At 42.5% G+C, this 22,012-nt stretch overlaps 1 protein-coding gene across 3 annotated transcripts in view; it reads right to left on the minus strand.

The window, feature by feature from the left end:
• The window catches only part of LOC115463549 (RNA exonuclease 1 homolog), a 307,692-nt gene that overhangs the window by 137,713 nt on the left and 147,967 nt on the right, over positions 1-22,012 (minus strand). For all 3 annotated transcript variants that reach the window (XM_030194179.1, XM_030194180.1, XM_030194178.1), the window contains exon 10: positions 16,303-16,416. In XM_030194179.1, the coding sequence (XP_030050039.1) occupies positions 16,303-16,416 (114 nt within the window). The remainder of the gene's footprint in view (positions 1-16,302; positions 16,417-22,012) is intronic.

Consider the following 22,012-nt stretch of genomic DNA (forward strand, 5'->3'; position numbering starts at 1 on the left):
CATCCACTGGATCAGTACAAATTAGCCTTCATCTCTGGTAAAAAGCAACATACCTAGAAAAGGCCACCACTTGGTTCTCAGGTCCCCACTCATCCAGATGCATGTACATACCTTTTAATGGTGTTAAAAAAAAAAGCAACACTTCACCTTAAGGTAAAACTGAAGAGTTATTTATTTATTGCACTTGTATCCCACATTTCCCCACCTATTTGCAGGCTCAATGTGGCTTACAAATACCTGTAATGGTAACACCATTTCAGGGTACAGAAATACAATTGTTGTTACAAGGATGATAGGAATAGTAGTCATAGCATATCGATCTAATCAAACAGTTCTAGAAAAAAGACATTCATAATCAGGGATGCATGGTGATGTGATGTAATTAGTTATGGATTTTCGTGGTAAGCTTTGGTGAACAGATAGGTTTTCAGCGATTTGCGGAAGTTAGTTATTTCATTAATTGTTTTTAGATGTTTCGGAAGTGCATTCCACAACTGTGTACTCATGTAGGAAAAGCTGGACGGCTGTGTCAGTTTGTATTTTAATCCTTTGCAGCTACGGAAGTGTAGATGAAGAAAGGTACGGGCAGATCCTTTGGCATTTCTCGGTTCACTAGGTCAAGCATGTATGACAGGGCGTCTCCGTAGATGATTTTATGGACTATCGTGCAGATTTTGAACGTGATACGTTCTTTAAGAGGGAGCCAATGTAGTTTTTCTCTTAGGGGTTTTGCACTTTCATATTTTGTTTTTCCAAATATAAGTCTAGCTGCGGTGTTTTGGGCCATTTGAAGCTTCTTGATAATCTGTTCTTTACAGCCAACAGAGTGCATTGCAGTACTCCAAGTGACTTAGTATCATCGACTGTACCAGATTTCGAAAGATGGCTCTTGGGAAGAAAGTTTTTACTCTTGAGTTTCCACATGGAGTGGAACATTTTCTTGGTTGTATTCTTCACGTGGTTTTCAAGTGTGAGATGTCGATCTATGGTAACTCCTAGAATTTTCAGTGTGTTTGAGGCGGGAAGGGAGAAGTTTGAGGTGGTTATGGTGGGGAAGCTATTTGTGTTATGTTGTGAGGTAAGTATAAGGCATTGTGTTTTTTCTGCATTGAGTTTCAGCTGAAATGCATCCGCCCAGGAGTGCATGATTTGGAAGCTTTCATTGATTTCGTTAGTGATTTCCTTCAAATCGTGTTTGAACAGGATGAAGATCATAACATCATCTGCATATATGTATGGATTGAGGTTTTGATTATATAGGCCTAAAACAATTAAGTCAGCGAAAAAGGGTAGACCCCCCTACAGATGGAGAAAACAAATGACTAACCACTTCTGGTCTGGGCTCTATATTGCCAGCGTGTGTTCTAGACTGAAGAGAATCTCTTTCCTGCAATTTTGTCAGCACTTTAATTTCCCAGGACAGGGGTTTTCAACCCAGTCCTTGAGACAAACCCAGTCAGTCAGGTTTTCAGTATACCTACAATGAATATGAATGAGATTTGCATGCTCTACCTCCATTGTATACAAATCTCGCTCATGTATATTCATTACGGTTTCCTAAAAACCTGACTGGGTGGGTGTGTACCGAGGACAGGGTTGAGAACCTCTACCCCAAGATACAGTACCACTCACTTAGGTGATGACATTCTGATGTCTATCCTATAGAGGGAGAGGGGAAGAAAGCAGTTCCCAAGTGCGCCACCTTGAGTGCACCAATGAAGCAAGACAAAGGGGTGCGGCAACGAGGTATGCCCGTGTGTGTTATTTTATTTGGTACTTCTGTGCTAAATTTGGTGATTGTTCTAGAAGGGATTAGGACTGTTTGCAAAATTTGTGTATAGCAGAGTTAAGATGGGCAGTTTTGAGCGAGGTTTTCAACATGTTGGTCAAACTTGAGGTTCACGAATGGTAGGAGGAGGTCCAGTGGTTATGACAGGGAAGCAATGCTTAGGGATGTCGAGAGGGAATATGAAAAATATAGTGGTTCAAGGAGAAAGTGCACAATTGCATTTTGTTACAGTTTATGAATATCCTATGGTAATGTGGGAGGAACAGTTGAGGTATTCTAGAAGTTCTTAGAACCAAATCTTGATGTTTTAGCCATTACAGATGCTGAAATGAATTAAGTCCAAGAATTTTGTTGGATTAGGAGTCCAAATGGCAAGCTGTAGTGTGGTCTTGAATGATAACCTGAAGGGTCACCATCAGTTGCTATAACAGTCTGAAGCGTGGTACTGGAAGATTGGAGGGTGGCCAATGCAACGCCAATTTTTTAAAAAGGTTCCAGAGGAGATCCGGGAAATTATAGGCCGGTGAGACTGACGTTGGTGCCGGGCAAAATGGTAAGACTAATATTAAGAACAAAATTACAGAGCATATTCAAAACCAAGGATTAATGAGACAAAGTCAACATGGATTTAGTGAAGGGAAATCTTGCCTCACCAATCTACTACATTTCTTTGAAGGGGTGTAAGCTCTTTTGGGAAGGGACTGTCTTTATTTCATGTTCAATTGTGAAGTGCTGCGTACGACTGGTAACGCTACAGAAATGATTTATAGTAGTAGTAATAGTAGTAGGGCGAACAAACATGTGGATAAAGGTGAGCCGGTTGATATTGTGCATCTGGATTTTCAGAAGGCGTTTGACAAAGTACCTCATGAAAGACGCCAGAGGAAATTGGAAAGACGCCAGAGGAAATTGGAAATCATGGGATAGGAGGTAGTGTAATATTGTGGATTAAAAACTGGTTAAAAGATAGAACAGACAGTAGGGTTAAATGATCAGTATTCTCAATGGAGAAGGGTAGTTAGTGGGGTTCCCCAGGGGTTTGTGCTGGGACTGCTGCTTTTTAACATATTTATAAATGACCTAGAGATGGGAGTAACTAGTGAGGTAATTACATTTGCTGATGACACAAAGTTATTCAAAGTCGTTAAATCACAGGAGGATTATGAAAAATTCCAAGAGGACCTTACGAGACTGGGAATCTAAATGGCAGATGACGTTTAATGTGAGCAAGTGCAAAGTGATGCATGTGGGAAAGAGGAACCCAAATTATAGCTACGTCATGCAAGGTTCCACGTTAGGCGTCACGGATCAAGAAAGGGATCTAGGTGTCGTTGATACCTTCTGTGGCTAAGAAAGCAAAGAGAATATTAGGTATTATTAGGAAAGGAATGGAAAACAAAAATGAGGATGTTATAATGCCTTTGTATTGCTCCATGGTGCGACCGCACCTCAAATATTGTGTTCAATTCTGGTCGCCGCATCTCAAAAAACATAAAGTAGAATTAGAAAAAGGTACAGAGAAGGGCGACGAAAATGATAAAGGAGATGGGATGACTTCCCTATGGGGAAAGGTTAAAGCGACTAGTTCTCTTCAGCTTGGAGATATGATAGAGGTCTATAAAATAATGAGTGGAGCTGAACGGTAGATGTGAAGCGTCTGTTTACGCTTCCAAAAATACTAGGACTAGGGGGCATGTGATGAAGCTACAATGTAGTAAATTGAAAACGAATCGGAGAAAATATTTCTTCACTCAACGTGTAATTAAACTTTGGAATTCAGTGCCAGAAAATGTGGTAAAGGCGCTTAGCTTAGTGGAGTTTAAAAAAGGTTTGGACGGCTTCCTAAAGGAAAAGTCCATAGACCATTATTAAATGGACTAGGGGAAAATCCACTATTTCTGGGATAAGCAGTATAAAATGTTTTGTACTTTTTTGGGATCTTGCCATGTATTTGTGACCTGGATTGGCCACTGTTGGAAACAGGATGCTGGGCTTGATGGACCTTTGGTCTTTCCCAGTATGGCAATACTTATGTACTTATGTTAGAAAAAAGTGTACGCAAGAAGAGTTGGTTATTTTGGTCTTATTGGGATCCTGTAGCAAGGGCAGTAGCAATAGGAGAGTTGTTAGATTAAGTTGATACCAATCCAAGACAGGAATAAAGGTAGTAAACAGATAAAGTAGAGTGGAGGTTTGGAATAAAGTACTGAAAAATAGAGTTAAGGTAGTCCCAGAGAAGCTGGGTAAACTGGTGAGAAGACAAGGTTTGATTGGTTTCAAGATTCTTTTATAAACAGTTGAAATGGATTGTGATATGACTGGGTTACTGTAAGAGCAGGTGCTTGGATATTAGATATGGGAAGATGATGCACAATAAACAGGTATAATATGCGATGGCGTGCAACCATTTGATACTTTGGACCATTCTATTATGTGGTATAGCTCTACTTTGGTTTAAATCCTTTCTGGAAGGTAGAACCCAACAAGTTCTTGTTGGCTTAGAACTTTCTGATCCTAAATACAATACGAAAAAGGATCTGCTACTGATAAATGACAGAAACTTCCTCCTAGGGAGGCTGTCTTCAGGTTAGCAGGAAAAAAAGGCCTCAAAGAGCTTCCAGGTCTTCAATTGATCTGCAGAAGCTACGCCGGGTCTCAATACCCTACTTTCATCCTTGGCCAAAAAAACCCTGCTTTGCGTTATTTAATTAACAAAATTGCTCGTGGATACAATGTATATATGTGTGCTCCACCTTCATAGACAGTTCAATAAATTATGTGATACTCAATAACCCACTTATCTTTATAGTGAGAACTCTCAGATCAGCGTGACGTGCTGTTTCCCTCTCTCCTTTCTATTATCAATGTGTTAAGCCGACGGTGGCCAGCATTTCGCACGGCTGCTTCAGGGCTTCGATTTCACATTTGAAAGAAAGGTCAGCACTGCTTCGACGGTGGCCAGCGTTCCGCACGGTTGCTTCAGGGCTTCGATTTCACATTTGAAAGAAAGGTCAGCACTGCTTCTCAACGCTCTTCTATTGAGTATCACATAATTTATTGAACTGTCTATGAAGGTGGAGCACACATATATACATTGTATCCATTATATACATTGTCTCTTAGATTGTAAGCTCCTTGAGCAGGAACCGTCCCTCTATGTTAAATTGTACAGCGCTGCGTAACCCTAGTAGCGCTTTAGAAATGTTAAATAGTAGTAGTAATTAAATAACACAAAGCAGGTTTTTTTGGCCAAGGATGAAAGTAGGGTCTTGAGACCCGGCGTAGCTTCTGCAGATCAATTGAAGACCTGGAAGCTCTTTGAGGCCTTTTTTCCTGCTAACCTGAAGACAGCCTCCGTAGGAGGAAGTTCCTGTAATTTATCAGTAGCAGATCCTTTTTCGTATTGTATTTTTGATTGTCTGATCTGCACTCGAACTGAAATTAGTATTTAGTTGATTCTTTCTGATCCTAAACCATTGCAATTTGGTGAACCTCAATGTGTTCTTATCACCTTTGTTGTTTAATCTGTATGTTAAACCAGTTGATTTTATTCTGGATCATGGTCTTCACATTCACACTCGCTGATGACATAGCATATGTCCCATTGGGTGTTTCTTGAGATAGCCAGCTCGATAAGTTGTCTTGTATAACTGCTATAAAGCACTGGATAACTGAATAAGCATCACTTGAATACAGCTAAAACAGAATTTATGGGTCTATACAGAAAACTGTATCTTCATACGGCCTGTATTTGTCAAGCTGATAACTGCTGGCTCTTATAAACATGCAGTACTATAGAGACCAATGTCTCTGCACACTGGATCCAGAAGAAACACTTGGGCCCAAGCCATGTCTAGCACTAGATTGTTGCATTAGAAAGACAGGACTTCGGATAGTATATGGGGAACCCTAGTAACTCCAATACCCAAACAGTTCTTTGCATTGATTCTTAAGCTCCTTCTATGATGTTCTCTTCTCCAACCAATCATCCAGATAACGCAACATTTGTACTCCTAACCTACATAATGATGCTGGAACTACTGTTAGACACTTTGCAAGGCCAAATGGTAGAATACTGGCAGTGGTGTTTTCCTACATGAAATCTGATACTTTCTGCAACTGGGAAGTATCAGGCATCAGTCAAGTCAAGAGAACATAGCCAATCCTTTTCCTGAATCGTGGGGCATAAATTGACCAGAAAACCATCCTGAACTTCTGTTTTAAGACATATTTGCTCGAGGCTCCTAGGACTAGAATGTGACGAAATCTTGCCTCACCAATGTACTACATTTCTTCAAACGGGTGAATAAACATGTGGATAAAGGTGAACCAGTTGATTTGTATATCTGGATATTCAAAAGGCATTTGACAAAGTACCTCATGAAAGGTTCCTGAGGAAATTTGAGACACATAGGATTGGAGGTAATGTCCTATTGGGGATTAAAAACTGGTTAAAAGATAGAAAACGGGGGGGGGGGGGGGGGGGGGGCGGAGTTTCAAGATGGCAGCACATTAGCCTCGCGGTATACCTCTCTTAGTGAACGCTGCGAGTTAAAAAAGATTTTCCTGCTTTCCAATATGCCTCACACAAAACGTAAAGGATTGGTAAGAGCTGCTGCCCCTTCAGTTCGAACCTCCTCTCCATCGCAGCGAACTATTGAGAGCTTTGTCATGAGGACCCCAGACTTAGAAACCGGAGGACACCCTGCTGTCTCTTCAGTAGGAGAACAGAGATTTAGGGCTGGACATTTCTTTGTCACCTCCAGTTCTCAATATGTCGCCTCCCCCTACTGGATCATCACCTCAGTCAGTGATTCCTCCGTCGGGAAGCGATGTAGGAGGTACCCTGGAAAGGGGCGCTGAGCAGACGAGTTCCAGCAGAGGACTGGGTTCTTTGAGCCCACTTAACCAACTTAAGGTGCCACTAATGAAGCCAGCAACGGTTACCTCCTTAGAGAGCACCTGGGAGGCATTACAACAACTTGTCACCAAATTGACCAGCACAATGGAGGAAATTATTTCACTAGTAAGTACTGTTGATTTATTTTCCAAATCGTTAGAAGCCATAAAAAAAAATAAAAAAAAAAAAAGAGTCTTATAACCAAACCAATGAAATAAAGGAAGAGGTAAAGAAACTACAAGAATTTTCAACTATATCTATTAAGGACAATAGAACAAATTGAAAATTATAATCGCAGATTAAATCTACGGTTTCTTAATTTTCCTATGTTTATGGGGGTTTCCCCCTTAGACGCTCTTAAGAAATACCTAATAGAAAATTTAAAGTATTCCTCAGAACACATTCCTCCAATAAATCGAGTATATTACATAATGAATAAAAAAAAACAGATGAAGCATCAAATATGGAACAACAGACTGAAAAGGAAAAAAATCAAGATCAGTTGAACTTAACGGATATTCTAGAATCTTCTTCATTTGAAATTTTGGAACGTAAGACTTTAATAGCCTCTTTCGTTTTTGAACAAGATTTAGAAGTGATTAAGCGATTATACTTTAGAAATTCTCAACTTCAGTTTTATGGCGAAAAGATTTGGATTTATTTGGAAGTTACAAAGCAAACAAGATAGAAGACTTTTCTTAACTTTAAGGAAAGATGTTTTGGCTATAGGAGCCTCATTTCATCTCAATTACCCCTGTAAATGCATGGTAAAATATACTGGGCTCAAATACATATATTTTTATCCAGAACACTTAAAGACTTTTATAAATAAGAAGCTGAGATCAAATTGATGTCTAGATTGAGAATATGAATAATTAGTCTGTGCGGGTGCAAAGCATTTCTTTGATTTCATACTTAATTTTCTCTCCTGAAGAATGATTATACTCTTCCCCCATTTCTAAGGTCTAAAGACAACTAATATTATAATTTTCTTTGTTATAATTTTCCTTTTACATATATTTAATTTTCCTCTTAAGTATGTTTCAGTGGGTTATTGTAATACATAGAAATATTTAAGTCTTTTTTCTCAAGTGTAATACTTGTAATTATATTGTAAAGCATAAATAATAAAAAAAATAAAACAGAAAACAAAGTAGGGTTAAGGTAAAATTATGCATCATACCTGATAATTTTCTTTCCATTAATCATAGAAGATCAATCCATAGACTGGTGGGATGTGTCCATCTACCAGCAGGTGGAGATAGACAGCAATCTTTTGCCTCTCTATATGTGGTCATGTGCTACCAGGAAATCCTCAGTATAGTCGATATCAAAGCTCCATCCGCAGGAATCACCAAACAGAGAATTACACCCACAAAGGGACACTCCGCCACCCAACCACCGCCGAAGCGAGGGGGGGCACCCACACCCGCCAACGTGGGAACTGGCATGTCCTGCTACCGCAACCGTGGGAGGAGCTGGCTTAACCCAGCACCACCAAAGCGAGAGGGAAACAAAGCTACCCTTCTACCGCACGAAGCAGGAGGTAGCACTGGCATAATTTAGTTATGAATCCAACCACCGTCGAAACGGAGGGAAAGAAGCAGCAGCTCACTGTAACACAAAGTCGTCCCAACTCCAGGGAAATCCAAATGGAAAAACTTGAACTCAAAGTCCTCCTGAACAGGAACTGAAGTCTAAACTTGAACCTGAAATATAACTGAACTAGAACAAACAGTACAGATATCTGGGAGGGACTATGGATTGATCTGCTATGATTAATGGAAAGAAAATTATCAGGTATGATACATAATTTTACCTTCCATATCATCAAGCAGATCAATCCATAGACTGGTGGGATGTTCCCAAGCAGTACATGGAAATCCCAGAATGCAACACTGAAGCTCCAAACTGGGCCTTGGCCAATGCTGCCACGTCCAAGCGATAATGCCGTGAGAAGGTATGAGCCGATGCCCAAGTCGCCGATCTGCAAATCTCCTCCAAGGAAACGGACCTGGACTCTGCCATCGAAGCCGCCCGTGCTCTAGTAGAATGAGCCTTCAGCTGGCTAGGCAGCACCTTCCCTGCAGCCACATAAGCCGCCGCAATCGTTTCCTTGACCCAACGTGCCATGGTAGGTTTAGATGCCTGCAGACTCCTATGGGGGCCCGCGAACAGCACGAACAGGTGATCTGACTTCCGGAAATCGTTGGTCACTTCCAAGTATCTGATGATAATTCGTCTAACATCCAGGCATTCAGCATGATACTCCTCTGGATAATCCTCCCTACGGAAGGAGGGTAGACAAAGCTGCTGATTCACATGGAAGCGAGAAACAATCTTGGGCAGGAAGGAAGGCACTGGGCGAATAGACACTCCTGCCTCCGTGAACCTCAGGAACGGCTCTCTACACGAGAGCGCCTGGAGCTCGGAAACCCTCCTGGCTGAAGCGATTGCCACCAAAAAGACCGCTTTCAACGTCAGGTCCTTCAGAGATAGCCGCGATAATGGCTCAAAGGGCGGCTTCTGCAAGGCCCGCAGCACCAGATTGAGATTCCACGTAGGCACTATCGAGTGCAGAGGAGGGCGTAGGTAATTAACCCCTTTGAGAAAATGCACCACATCTGGCTGAGAAGCCAGGGAAGCACCCTTCAGGCGACTCCTGAAGCAAGCTAGAGCCGCTACCTGGACCTTAAGAGAGCTAAGTGACAGGCCTTTCTCCAGACCTTCTTGCAGGAATGCCAACACTGAAGCAATTGGCACCGTGAAGGGCGACAGGGATCCTGCCTCGCACCATGATACAAAGGTACACCATACCCTGGCGTACGTAGTAGAAGTAGAGCGCTTCCATGCTCTCAGCATAGTGGCGATGACCTTGTCCGAGAAGCCCTTCTTCTTCAGCCGCTTCCGCTCAAGAGCCAGGCCGTAAGACCAAAGGGGGAGGGATCCTCCATCACCACGGGACCCTGATGTAAGAGACCCCACTCCGCTGGAAGCCGCAGAGGACTGTCTACGGAAAGCCGGATCAGGTCCGCAAACCAAGGGCATCTGGGCCAGTCTGGACCCACCAAGATCACCCGGCCTGGGTGTTTCGCCACCCAGCCGAGAATTCTGCCCAGCATAGGCCAAGGTGGGAACACGTAGAGAAGCTACTGTACCAGCCACTGCTGGAGAAGAGCATCGACCCCCAGAGATCGAGGGTCCCGTCCTCTGCTGAAGAACCGTGGCACTTGGCAATTGGCCGAGGTCGCCATCAGATCCAAGGTTGGCATACCCCAGCGCTTCGTGATCTCCAAGAACACCTGAGCAGACAGTTGCCACTCTCCGGGATCCAAGGTAGGACTGAGAAAGTCCACCTTGACATTCAGGACTCCCGCAATGTGAGCCGCCGACAGCTGGTCCAGATTCGCCTGGGCCCACTGGCATAACTTCATGGCCTCCCTGGCTAGGGGGGGAGAGCTCCTGGGACCACCGCCCCAAGGCGGAGCAAGTTGTCCAGAGTCTGCTGAACTGCTGCCACCTTGAGGGGAGACTTGCAGGGAGAGTTCACGAACCCGTCTCTCAGGGGCCGGCAGAACTCCAACTTGTAGCCGTCTGATGACTTCTAGAACCCAAGCGTCTGAAGTTACCCTGGTCCACTCGCCCAGAAAAGAGTACAGCCTTCCTCCTATCTGCTCTGGGCCATGGACCAAGGCCCCGTCATTGGGTACGAGACCCCGGGGGAGGACCGGAGGAAGAACCTCCTGAGCGGCGGTCTCTGCGAAAGGAATGCTGCTTCGGGGAGAACCTCTGCTTGAAGGAGGAGGAGGAGAAGGAGGAGGAGCCCGACTTGCCCAGGTGATACAGACGGGCTTCTTGAAAATGGCCCTTAGAGGAACCAGAGCGAGCACTGCTGGCCATTGCCTTGACCTCCGGCAACCTCTTGCCTTTAGAACTGCCGAGATCTTGTCCAGCTCATCCCCGAAGAGCAGCTTGCCCTTAAAAGGCAACTTGGCTAAGCGGGATTTGGAGGCATGGTCAGCTGACTAATGCTTAAGCCATAGCCATTGACGGGCAGAGACTGTCTGAGACATACCTTTAGCTGAGGCTCTCAAAACATTATACAGCAAGTCTGCCAAGTAAGCCAAGCCCGACTCCAGGACCGGCCAAATCCACCCTCAAGGAAGGATCCAAGGGGGAGGCCTGCTGCACAGTCAGGCATGCCCTGGCCACATAGGAGCTGCAAACCGAGGCCTGCAAACTCAAAGGCGGCCGCTTCAAAGGCTAACTTTAAGGCCGCTTCCAATTTCCTGTCCTGTGAATCTTTAAGGGCAGAGCCACCTTCCACCGGCAAAGCCGTCTTTTTTGTCACAGCAGTGATTAGAGAGTCCACTGCCGGCCAGCGCAAGGCCTCCTGTTCACCCTCTGGCAGAGGGTACAGACGAGTCATGGCCCTGGCTACCTTGAGGCTCGCCTCAGGAGAATCCCATTGAGCCGAAATTAGAGTTTTCATGGCTTCATGGATGTGGAAGGGCGCTTGGTTCCCAACATAATAGAAGAACCCGCCGAGGCTGAAGGAGGGTCGTCCTCCGGAGAGGAAATACTCAAGACGCTCATAGCCTGAACAGGTTAGGCAATTCCTCTGAGCGAAAAAGCCGCACTGCAGAGGGGTCATCTCCCCCATCAGGGCGAGGATCAGCCTCCTCCAAAGAATCCCCAAAGGACCTTTGGGAGAACTCAAAAACGCTGCCCTCATCTACATCAGAGGAGACAGAGTCCCCCAAGACCTGAAGATCCACCCGAGGGCGCTTGATCAGTGAAGCCTCTTCCCCCATATCTGACAGGGGAGCAGGAGCAGCGTTTTGCAGTTGAAAGGCCTGATGCAGCAACAAAATAAACTCGGGAGAAAAAACCCCCTGTTTGTGCACCTCTGCAACCTGGGCCACAGACCTAGAGGAACTCTCAACCTCCACTCCATAGAGCAGGGGAGAGGCGCGCTGCGCATCCAAAATGGCGTCTGGCGCATCACTCCGCGAAGGAGCCGCGCGGGATGCATGGCGCTTAAACTTCGCCATCTTCTTACCGCCACCCATCTCAAAGGCGGCCATACCAGAGGCCGTCTGAGCTGCATGGGCAGCCGACGTCGGAAGGGCGGACATCGGGGGATGGGCGCCTAAGGTGGGAAAGGCTGCCAACGCCCCAGCGGAGGAAAAACCGGCTAAATCAGCAAAGTCCGGAAGGGCGCCCAAAAAGGTCTTCTCTGCCTCCGATCCCCGCGCATCCCCACTAGCCGGGGAGCGACTTTTCGCACCCTTACCATCCGATGCCATGATCCACGAGGGAAACGTTTGGGGAACCCCCTGCCCGCTGGGAAAAGGTAAAATTACCTGCTTCTTGCTCCGAGCTGCAACGAATTGTGTCCCAGTGAGCAGCTGCAGTAAAATCTTTTCTGCTTCAAGATTGTTATGGGTTTTTTTTTTTTTAACGGAGCCAGCGGGAGGGGGGAGAAAAGGAGGGACCTGGCACCACCAGGTTTGCACTTGCTCACGAAAAGCCCTCAACCCCAGGTACTCAACAAAGCCTAAGTAAATAGGCGTGGAGACCAAGCCAGAGTTGCTACGTGTGACCACATACCTGCTAGATAGAGAGAATACTGAGGATTTCCTGGTAGCACATGACCACATATAGAGAGGCAAAAGATTGCTCTCTATCTCCACCTGCTGATAGATGGACATAACCCACCAGTCTATGGATTGATCTGCTTGATAGGGAAATGGTCAGTATTCTCAATGAAGAAGGGTAGATAGTGGGGTTCCCCAGGAGTCTGTGCTAGGACTGCTGCTTTTTAACATATAAAATGATCTAGAAATGGGAGTAACTACTGAGGTAATTAAAATTTGCTGACGACACAAAGTTATTAAGTCGTAATTGTGAAAAATTATAAGAAAAACTTACAAGACTGGGCATCCAAATGACAGTTGAAGCTTTTAGATATTTGGGGATCATAGTTGACTCCCAATTATCTTTTGATAAGCAAGATTCTGATCTTATTAAAAAGGGTTTTTGTATTTTGCGATTGAGATCAATAAAACATTTGACGAAAAGACGATTCATACATTGTTGCACGCATTTATTTCTAAGCTGAACTACTGTAATAGAATACACAGTGACATCTAATGTAAGTACAGTATCGGATGCCTTCAGATGTTGCAAAACATGGCACTTAGATTATTAGGTAATAGTGGGAAATTCAATCATGTTACACCACTTTATCTGAAATATCATTGGCTACCAGTTCTATATAGAATTAAGTTTAAGATACTGGCTGACTCATAGGCATTCTATTCATTGCAGTCAAGGTATTTAAATTCTTTAATGATCCTTTATACTCCTGCAAGGGCCTTGAGGTCCTTGCAGGACAATAGATTAATAGTTCTTCCACTACGAAAAGCAAGATTTAATTCAACTAGGATAGGTAAAGTGCGATTGGAAGAAGATTTTAAGAGGTTTAAAATCTCTTTGAAAACTTTGTTTAAGGAGGCTTTTAATATTGACTGCAGGCATAAGGAACGTGTTTATTGATGTTTTTGTAAAGGATCAGGTTCATGAAATTTGACAAGATTTAAGTTCATGGTTATAGGTCTTTCCTGAAAAAAGTCCACCTGGTTGGAGGAACGCTGAAATCCCACGTAGAATACAAAGATACAAGAACAGTGGGAAGTGGACCAGGCTATCCGGAGACAAGTCAAAGAGACCCTTAATGACAAGTTTTATTGATAGAAGACTCGACACAGTACTGTGTTTCGGCCACGGGCCTGCCTCAGGAGTCTAAGTCAACATATAAAGCATTGAATATAAATCACATAAAAAACATTACTTGAAAGCATAAAATAAAGTAAACATTACTAAAAACAATTACTAGAGTACATTTTTATAAAAACAAGACAAAATATAAAAGTGTCTTGTTAGCAAAACAGGACATTCAAATTCACATACATATATTAAAATAACACATATTAACGTGCAAATGTTAAAGAGACGATGCTTATCAACATAATATAGAAAGATTAGCTCCTTTTGGTTCTATCAGGAAAGTGAAACCATCTAATGTTAAATTTGTCAACTGGCATTGAAAACACGTGGTCTACAAAACATGTAGCAAGTATAATCATAAACAGATGTAAATTCAATGTGTGTCTACATGCATCTGTATAGCAAATAAATACATCAAAAAATATAAAACAAATGCAATAATTGTTCTACCATCATTGTGGGTAATTCTACATAAGAATTGTCTGATTACATTTGCTATTTGTTGCCATTATATTAAATAACTTTTCTATTTTTCTTAATACCTAAGCCCTGTGTCCTTTGCTCTCAACGTTTATAATTTGGACTGTTTTGAATTTGGATTGCATGATTGTGGAGTTTGTATTCTAATCCCAAACTGCTAAATTACCATTGTCTTATCTGTACTTCCTTCTCTTTGCCGGCCCTCTAATGAGGCATGGTTATTGTGTTTAGACCCACAGAATAATGGGAAGAAACCACTGCTGTCTGAAAAGAACAGAGCAGCCTGCCAAAGGTTCCCTTAAGTGGTTCTCCACCTGGTCCTCAAGGCACATTCAGCCAAGGAAGTGCATGCAAATCTCTCATATGCATATTTGTTACAGATAACATGAAAAAAACTGCCCAGCTGGGTGTGTCCTGAGGAATGGGTTGAGAACCTAACGACCGATATCGCTTCTAGAATAATGTTCCCTTCAGAGAAGTAAAAGACTGGTCTTCTCAGTCACACTAAAAACAAAACCCATATTGCCTTCTAAAGAAAACTCTCAAATATCCAGCATGGTTAAAGGAGATATCATGGTGTAAGGCTTCCTCGTTACCAGAACAGCTTGATATTTATACAAAGCAGAATTCATGGTTCTATAAGAAAATTCTATCAGAGCTGGATCCGATCTGATAGTTCCATCATGCATCATGAAAGCAACCCTAATATTCAAGTGAATCTACTACAGAATAGCTGAAGATTTTGTGATATGGATTGGCTAATTCTAAGTCCTGACCTAAAACCAATTGAAATATTGTATCAAGACCTGAACTGAGTTTTTCAGTCAAGGAAGCCCTCAAATGAAAGAGTAAAAAAAACTTGTACTGTATAGAAAAATGGGCCAGAGTTTCTGAAGAGCAATGCGTGACTGATCAAGTCACAGGAAATATTTAGCTGAAGTTACTGCTCAAGGAAATACCACCAGTTACTGACTGAAGGGTTCATGCCCTCTCACACAATATACTTATTCAAAAAGAGATTAAAAAATAATCAAAATATGTGCTCTTTGCCAATTTATGAGCTTCTCTCCTTAGGATTTAAAAATAAATTGTGGTGAAACAGGTTAATATAGGGAGTTTACAAGCTTGACATTGCAGTCATGTCACTCAGAATACTTCGTTCAAACAAGTCCTTGCACAATGATCCTTCTCTATAACTAAACTTCCTTAAAAGGGCTATTATGAGTTTTGCTTTAAAAGAAAAAAACACCCACAATCTTGGCCCCAATGTAATTCCTGTAAATCTGCCACTGAGGTCAAAATCTACTAGTATATCTATTGTAAATTTGGACCAAAATATTTAACAGTGCTTAAAAGTGGGATTAATAAGTTTAATTTTTTTTTTTTTTTTTTGGGGGGGGGGGGGGGGGGGTGGGTCCAGGAAATTCCCATTACATTTCAACTTCAGCTCAGCTAAAACCAGGGACAGGATCTGATGCTCTGAATCTTTATCTATAGCTACTCCTAATTTTCTTTATTTTATATTTCCTCCCAACTTTTTTAGCCTAATCATTGTAGACAGTCCTCAACCAGGGGCCATACACCAAGGCAACTGCCAGAAACCTGCACACATGGGCCCCAAAATCCAGCTACCAGGTGTCACTGCTGCAAAATGACTGGAACTCCTCCTTAGGGCTTAAGCACTAACTCTCAACATCATTAGCTCATCTTCAGACAAGACTGAGGAATAGCTATTTACAATTGAGATACTAGGCAGGAACTGGACTGATCTAGAGGGACTCATTTAATATTCCCTTATCACTCCAGATCAATCCAGATGCTTGGGTAATGTGGGAGAGGTTATAGAATGACTATGTAAGAACAGACTACTGTAGTATATTTCCAAAATGTAGGTAATGGTTGTGGAAAGTCATGTGTGTCTGATATTTCAGCTCAAAAAATGTGTGTCTACCCAGGTATGCAGCTTGGGTGTGATTTTAGGATTTGACCTCGACTATGAAGCCGAAAGTCAGAGATGCTTGTATTAAGTTCCTAATTTTCTTTATTTTATATTTCCTCCCAACTTTTTTAGCCTAATCATTGTAGACAGTCCTCAACCAGGGGCCATACACCAAGGCAACTGCCAGAAACCTGCACACATGGGCCCCAAAATCCAGCTACCAGGTGTCACTGCTGCAAAATGACTGGAACTCCTCCTTAGGGCTTAAGCACTAACTCTCAACATCATTAGCTCATCTTCAGACAAGACTGAGGAATCAAACCCAGATCCTCTGCATGGAAACTTCCAGCATTGTCACAGACACTATCTGGAATTTCTCATTTCTAAAGAACATGTACTTACCTTTGTGTCTGAGCACCCTCCCAGAATGATAGTTACATTCTTCTTTACGAACATGCTTTCCTTTAGCAGTTACAGAATACGTTTCACCACAGCGACAACAAATCCTTCTAAGACCTAAAACAAAAAGTGAATAATGGTTAGCCTGGAGAGATGAAGGTACAACTTCAAAACTTGCTGAAATTTGTTGAAATTCTCTCTATATAAAATAAGCTTGAAAGCCAGGTGCCCCCTCATAGAATTACTCTCAGAACTTCTTGACCTTCCCTTATTGGACAAAACACAAAATTAGTTCACAGTTAACAAGTACAGGCAGGCAGGTTTTCAGGTGTCCTATAGAATGGAAGTTTGATTAGTTTCACTTTTTGGTGACTTGTATAGCAAGACACTAGATATCCAACAATCTGGCTTCAAAACGTCACAGATTATTGCTCAAACAGCTGAAAGCTGAATATAATTTTTAAATGGCCTGTTTTTTTTTCAGATTCTGTTTTAATAACATCCTTAAAGGTTGAATGAAAAAACAAAGTTAAATTAGACCTGCTAATTTTCTTTCCTCGAGTCCCTCCAGACCCTTGAGTATATGTTCTACCAGCATGAGACTAAGAACTACTGAAGTGACATCACTATATAGCATTCTATGCAGGCTTTCAATGGCTAGTATTTTCTTAAATCAGTGAATCTAACTCCCCATAAATACTAGGAGAAACCAAATGACAGATAATAACATACCTTACAACACATCTGCATAGCTATTTACAATTGAGATACTAGGCAGGAACTGGACTGATCTAGAGGGACTCATTTAATATTAACTTATCACTCCAGATCAATCCAGATGCTTGGGTAATGTGGGAGAGGTTATAGAATGACTATGTAAGAACAGACTACTGTAGTATATTTCCAAAATGTAGGTAATGGTTGTGGAAAGTCATGTGTGTCTGATATTTCAGCTCAAAAAATGTGTGTCTACCCAGGTATGCAGCTTGGGTGTGATTTTAGGATTTGACCTCGACTATGAAGCCGAAAGTCAGAGATGCTTGTATTAAGTTCCGATTGTTGTTGAGATCAAAACCAATGGATCCCAGCCACAGATTTTATAATGGTACTGCAGACATTTTTGAAACCTGATTACAGCAATTTGTTATATTTCGGGTTACCAAATGTCTAGATTGAACACACTTGGATTGTGAGCCCTCCAGGGACAGGAAAATACCCACTATACCTGAATGCAACTCACCTTGTGCTACTACTGAAAAAGCTGGGATCAAAATCCAAAACAAAATAAAACAAAATAATTACACCTCATTTGGAGCAATTGTATTGACTGTCTACAGGATTTAGGGTTAAGTTTAAAATCTTATTGATCCATAAGGTGTTATAGGAAATTAGATGACTAGGGAAATTATAGACCAGTCAGCCCGATGTTGGTGCCAGGCAAAATGGTAGAGACTATTATAAAGAACAAAATTACAGAGCATATTCAAAAGCACGGATTAATAAGATAAAGCCAACATGGATTTAGTGAAGGGAAATCTTGCCTCACCAATCTATTACATTTCTTTGAAGGGGTGAACAAACATGTGGATAAAGGTGAGCCGATCGATATTATGTATCTGGATTTTCAAAAGGCGTTTGACAAAGTACCTCTTGAAAGACTCCAGAGGAAATTGGAGAGTCATAGGATAAGAAGTAGTGTACTACTGTGGATTAAAAACTGGTTAAAAGCGAGAAAAACTGGTTAAGAGACAAAAACAGAGTAGGGTTAAATGGTCACAATTCTCAATGGAGAAGGGTAGATAGTGGGGCTCCCCCCGGGATCTGTGCTGGGACCGCTGCTTTTTAACATTTATAAATGATCTAGAGATGGGAGCAACTAGTGAGGTAATTAAATTTGCTGATGACACAAAGTAATTCAAAGTTGTTAAATGGCAAGAGGATTGTGAAGAATTACAAGAGGACCTTATGAGACTGGCCATTCAAATGGCAGATGACATTTAATGTGAGCAAGTGCAAAGCGATGTATGTGAGAAAGAAGAACCCAAACTATAGCTACATAATGCAAGGTTCCACATTAGGAGTCACCGACCAGGAAAGGGATCTAGGTGTCATCGTTGATACGCTTAGCGGTGGTTAAGAAAGCAAACAGAATGTTGGGTGTTATTAGGAAAGAAATGACAGTAAAAGATGAGGACATTATAATGCCGTTGTATCGCTCCATGGTGCGACCGCACCTCAAATATTCTGTACAATTCTGGTCATCGCATCTCAAAAAAAGATATAGTGGAATTGCAAAAGGTACAGAGAAGGGCAACAAAAATGATAAAGGGGATGGGACGACTTCCCTATGAGGAATGACTCTTCCCTATGAGGAAGGGTAGAACTCTTCAGCTTGGCGAAGAGACGGCTGAGGGACGATAGGATACAAATCTATAAAATGAGTGGAATGGAATGGCTAGATGTGAATAGCTTGTTTACTCTTATCAAAAATACTATTTGTGACAGGTTTAATCATAGACAAAACCCCCAACCTTCCTGAATGTGTGGTCAAGCAAGCATTTATCAGTAACTCTCTTTATATTTTTTAGTTTTTAATTTTTTTCTTTAATTTGCTAGATGTATTGCTGCAACACATCATATACTCCAAACGTTCTCTCTTTTATCAAAAAATGTCCATTATGGTGGCTATGCCTATTGTTCAGTGCTAGCGGAGGTAGCTCTACAACACTTATCTGTGTGTCCAGGTGTATTTGCAACCCCGACAGGTGCCTGTTTCGCTTTTCCAGCTTTTTCAAGGGATAATCTCACACTGGACAGTCTCTCAGCCTTCTTGTCAGCCTACCACCATTACTGATAAATGCTTGCTTGACCACACATTCAGGAAGGTTGGGGGTTTTGTCTATGATTAAACCTGTCACAAATAGGTGTTCACCTTATTGGTGAAATGAAAGTAGCCCCGGTGACCATATGAGACTTTCCCCGAAAAACCTATTTAGAAGATATTGGTTGTGCATGTGATATTACTTGTAGACCTACGTTGCAGCAGTATGACAGTATTTCCAGGATAAGCAGCATAAAATGTATTGAGCTTTTTTAGAATCTTGCCAGGTATTTGAGACCTGGATTGGCCACTGCTGGAAACAGGATGCTGGGCTTGATGGACCACTGGTCTGTCCCAGTATGGCAACGCTTATGTACCTCTGTTTTTTGTATTCTGCTATGCACCTACCAGAAGACTGCAGTCAGTTGCTACTTGATTGCTAGTCATTCTCTTTAAAACAAATTCATTTTGAAGAAACAAGGCAATGGCGATTGTTTGGTTGGTGGACCTACGAATGGAAAGTGTCCAGTGCGTCTTCAGAAAATAGAAAGGAATACTATGCTTAAATGGTTGTTAAAAATCCGTTTCAATTGGCTTTTGGTGCCATTGGTTTAAGATCTACTCTGTATGGCATGCTGTGGTGGGATGCAGTGCAGTGGTAGATTCTCAGATGAAAAGTGAATTGCACTGTAATGCAGTGATGTTTATGGGTATGTTTTTGCACACAGCTGTCTCATTTTTACTTGCAGTTTGTTTTAATGTGTTTGTTATGCCTAATTTGCAATGGTATATGGCAAAATAAATGACTACGTACCAAAACAATGTTAGGACAGGAACTAGCACCACTTGCTGACAACAAGCTCCAAAAACAGCATTTTGCCTGCACAAGTAGCCTGTAATATTTGACTAAGTAATGTAATGACCACCAAGTGGTCACCTTGCAAATCTCTTTATGTGGATCTGTGTTGTACCCATAACACCTAACCAAATCTAATGAGCCTTGAGAAAAGCAAATATACTTACTTGTAGCAGGTATTCTCAGAGGACAACAGGCTTATTATTCTCATAAGTGGGTCGACGATCCGTGTCAGGCCGGGAATCAGCATAATAGCCAGCAAAAACTTACTAGCGCCTTCTGGCACGTGTACTGTGCCCTACCGCACATGCGCGGAGTGCCTTCCCGCGTGACCGTGCTCCTCATTTTAAACCAACAGCATAAGGAAAAAAAAAAAGGACAGAAACAACTCCAAGGGGAGGTGGGTGGGACTGCGAGAATAATAAGCCTGCTGTCCTCGGAGAATGCCTGCTACAGGTAAGTATCTTTGCTTTCGCCGAGGACAGACAGGCTATATATTATTCTCACAAGTGGGGAATCCCTAGTATCCAGGCTCAACCAAAACAATTGGTCAATTGGGTCTCGCAACAGTGAGAACATAACATAGATTAACCTTAAACTATATACAAACTAGCTGAAAGTGCAACCTGGAACAGAACAAAACAGACTTAGGAGGGTGGATTCTAAACACCAAACAGATTCTGCAACACTGACTGCCCAAACCGAATGTCAGGTACCCTGCTCAAGGCAGTAGTGAGATGTGAATGTGTGGACTGAAGATCACGTTGCAGCTTTGCAAATCTCTTCAATGGAGGCTAACTTCAAGCGAGCGACAGCCGTAGCCATGGCTCTGACATTATGAGCTGTAACATGGCTCTCCAGAGTCAGCCCAGCCTGGGCATAAGCAAAGGAAATGCAATCTACTAGCCAACTGGAAATGGTGTGTTTACCGATGGTGAATCCTCTCTTGTTGGGGTCAAAAGAAAAACAACTGGGCGGACTGTCTGAAAGGCTTTGTCCACTCCATGTAAAAGGCCAACGTTCTTTTGCAGTCCATTGTGTGGAAGCTGCTTTTGCAAGGGTGGGCATGAGGACGGGGAAAAAATGTTGCCAAGACAATCAACTGATTCAGATGGAACTCACACACCACCTTCGGCAGGAACTTAGGGTGCGTGCGGAGGACTACTCTATTGTGATGAAATTTAGTATAAGGTACATCCACTACTAAGGCCTGAAGCTCACTGACCCTACGAGCTGAAATAACAGCTCCCCACCCCAGAAGTGATGCATCAGTCGTCAGCACTTTTTGTGGCTAGGGAATTTGGAATGATAGTCCCAAGGTCAGATTTGACCAAACTGTCCACCACTGAAGAGAGCATACAAGCTCGTGGGACACTTGGATGACATCCTCCAGACTTCCAGTGGCTTGATATCTCTGAGAAGCCAGGGTCCATTCAGCATATCTCATCTGAAGAAGTGCCATGGGTGTAACATACACTGTGGAAGCCATGTGGCCCAATAATCTCAACACCTGCCGAGCTGTGGCCTGCTACACAAAAAAAGGGCTCTTTCCAAGGTGAAAAAGGAGTGATGGAAAAACACAGCTGCTCCTCACGCGGAGGGAAAAAAATGAGGAGCGCGGTCATGCGACAGGTGAGAAGGCACTGTGCGCAGCACACGCACCAGAAGGCTCTAGTAAGGTTTTGCTGGCTATTATGCCCATTCCCAGGCCAACGTGAATCGTCGACCCACTTGTGAGAATAAAATAGCCTGCTTGTCCTATGAGAAGCAAAGTTACACACCTGTAAGCAGGTGTTCTAAGACAGCAGGATGAATATTCTTAGTTCCAAGTATTTAGTATTTACTAACCCGCCCCTTGGATACCGTCAGGGCAGCTTAACAATCTAAAAATGGAAGAGGGGGAGAAGAGATGGGGGGAAAAAATTGATAATAGGACGAAAGAAGGGAAACAAAAATGGGTAAAATAGAGCAGAAGTACAACTGTGATAGCATAGAGTGAGTGAGGTAAAAATAATAGGGGTACATAGCTAATAGCC

Source organism: Microcaecilia unicolor, chromosome 2 (genome assembly GCF_901765095.1).
Source record: "Microcaecilia unicolor chromosome 2, aMicUni1.1, whole genome shotgun sequence".
NCBI lineage: Eukaryota > Metazoa > Chordata > Amphibia > Gymnophiona > Siphonopidae > Microcaecilia > Microcaecilia unicolor.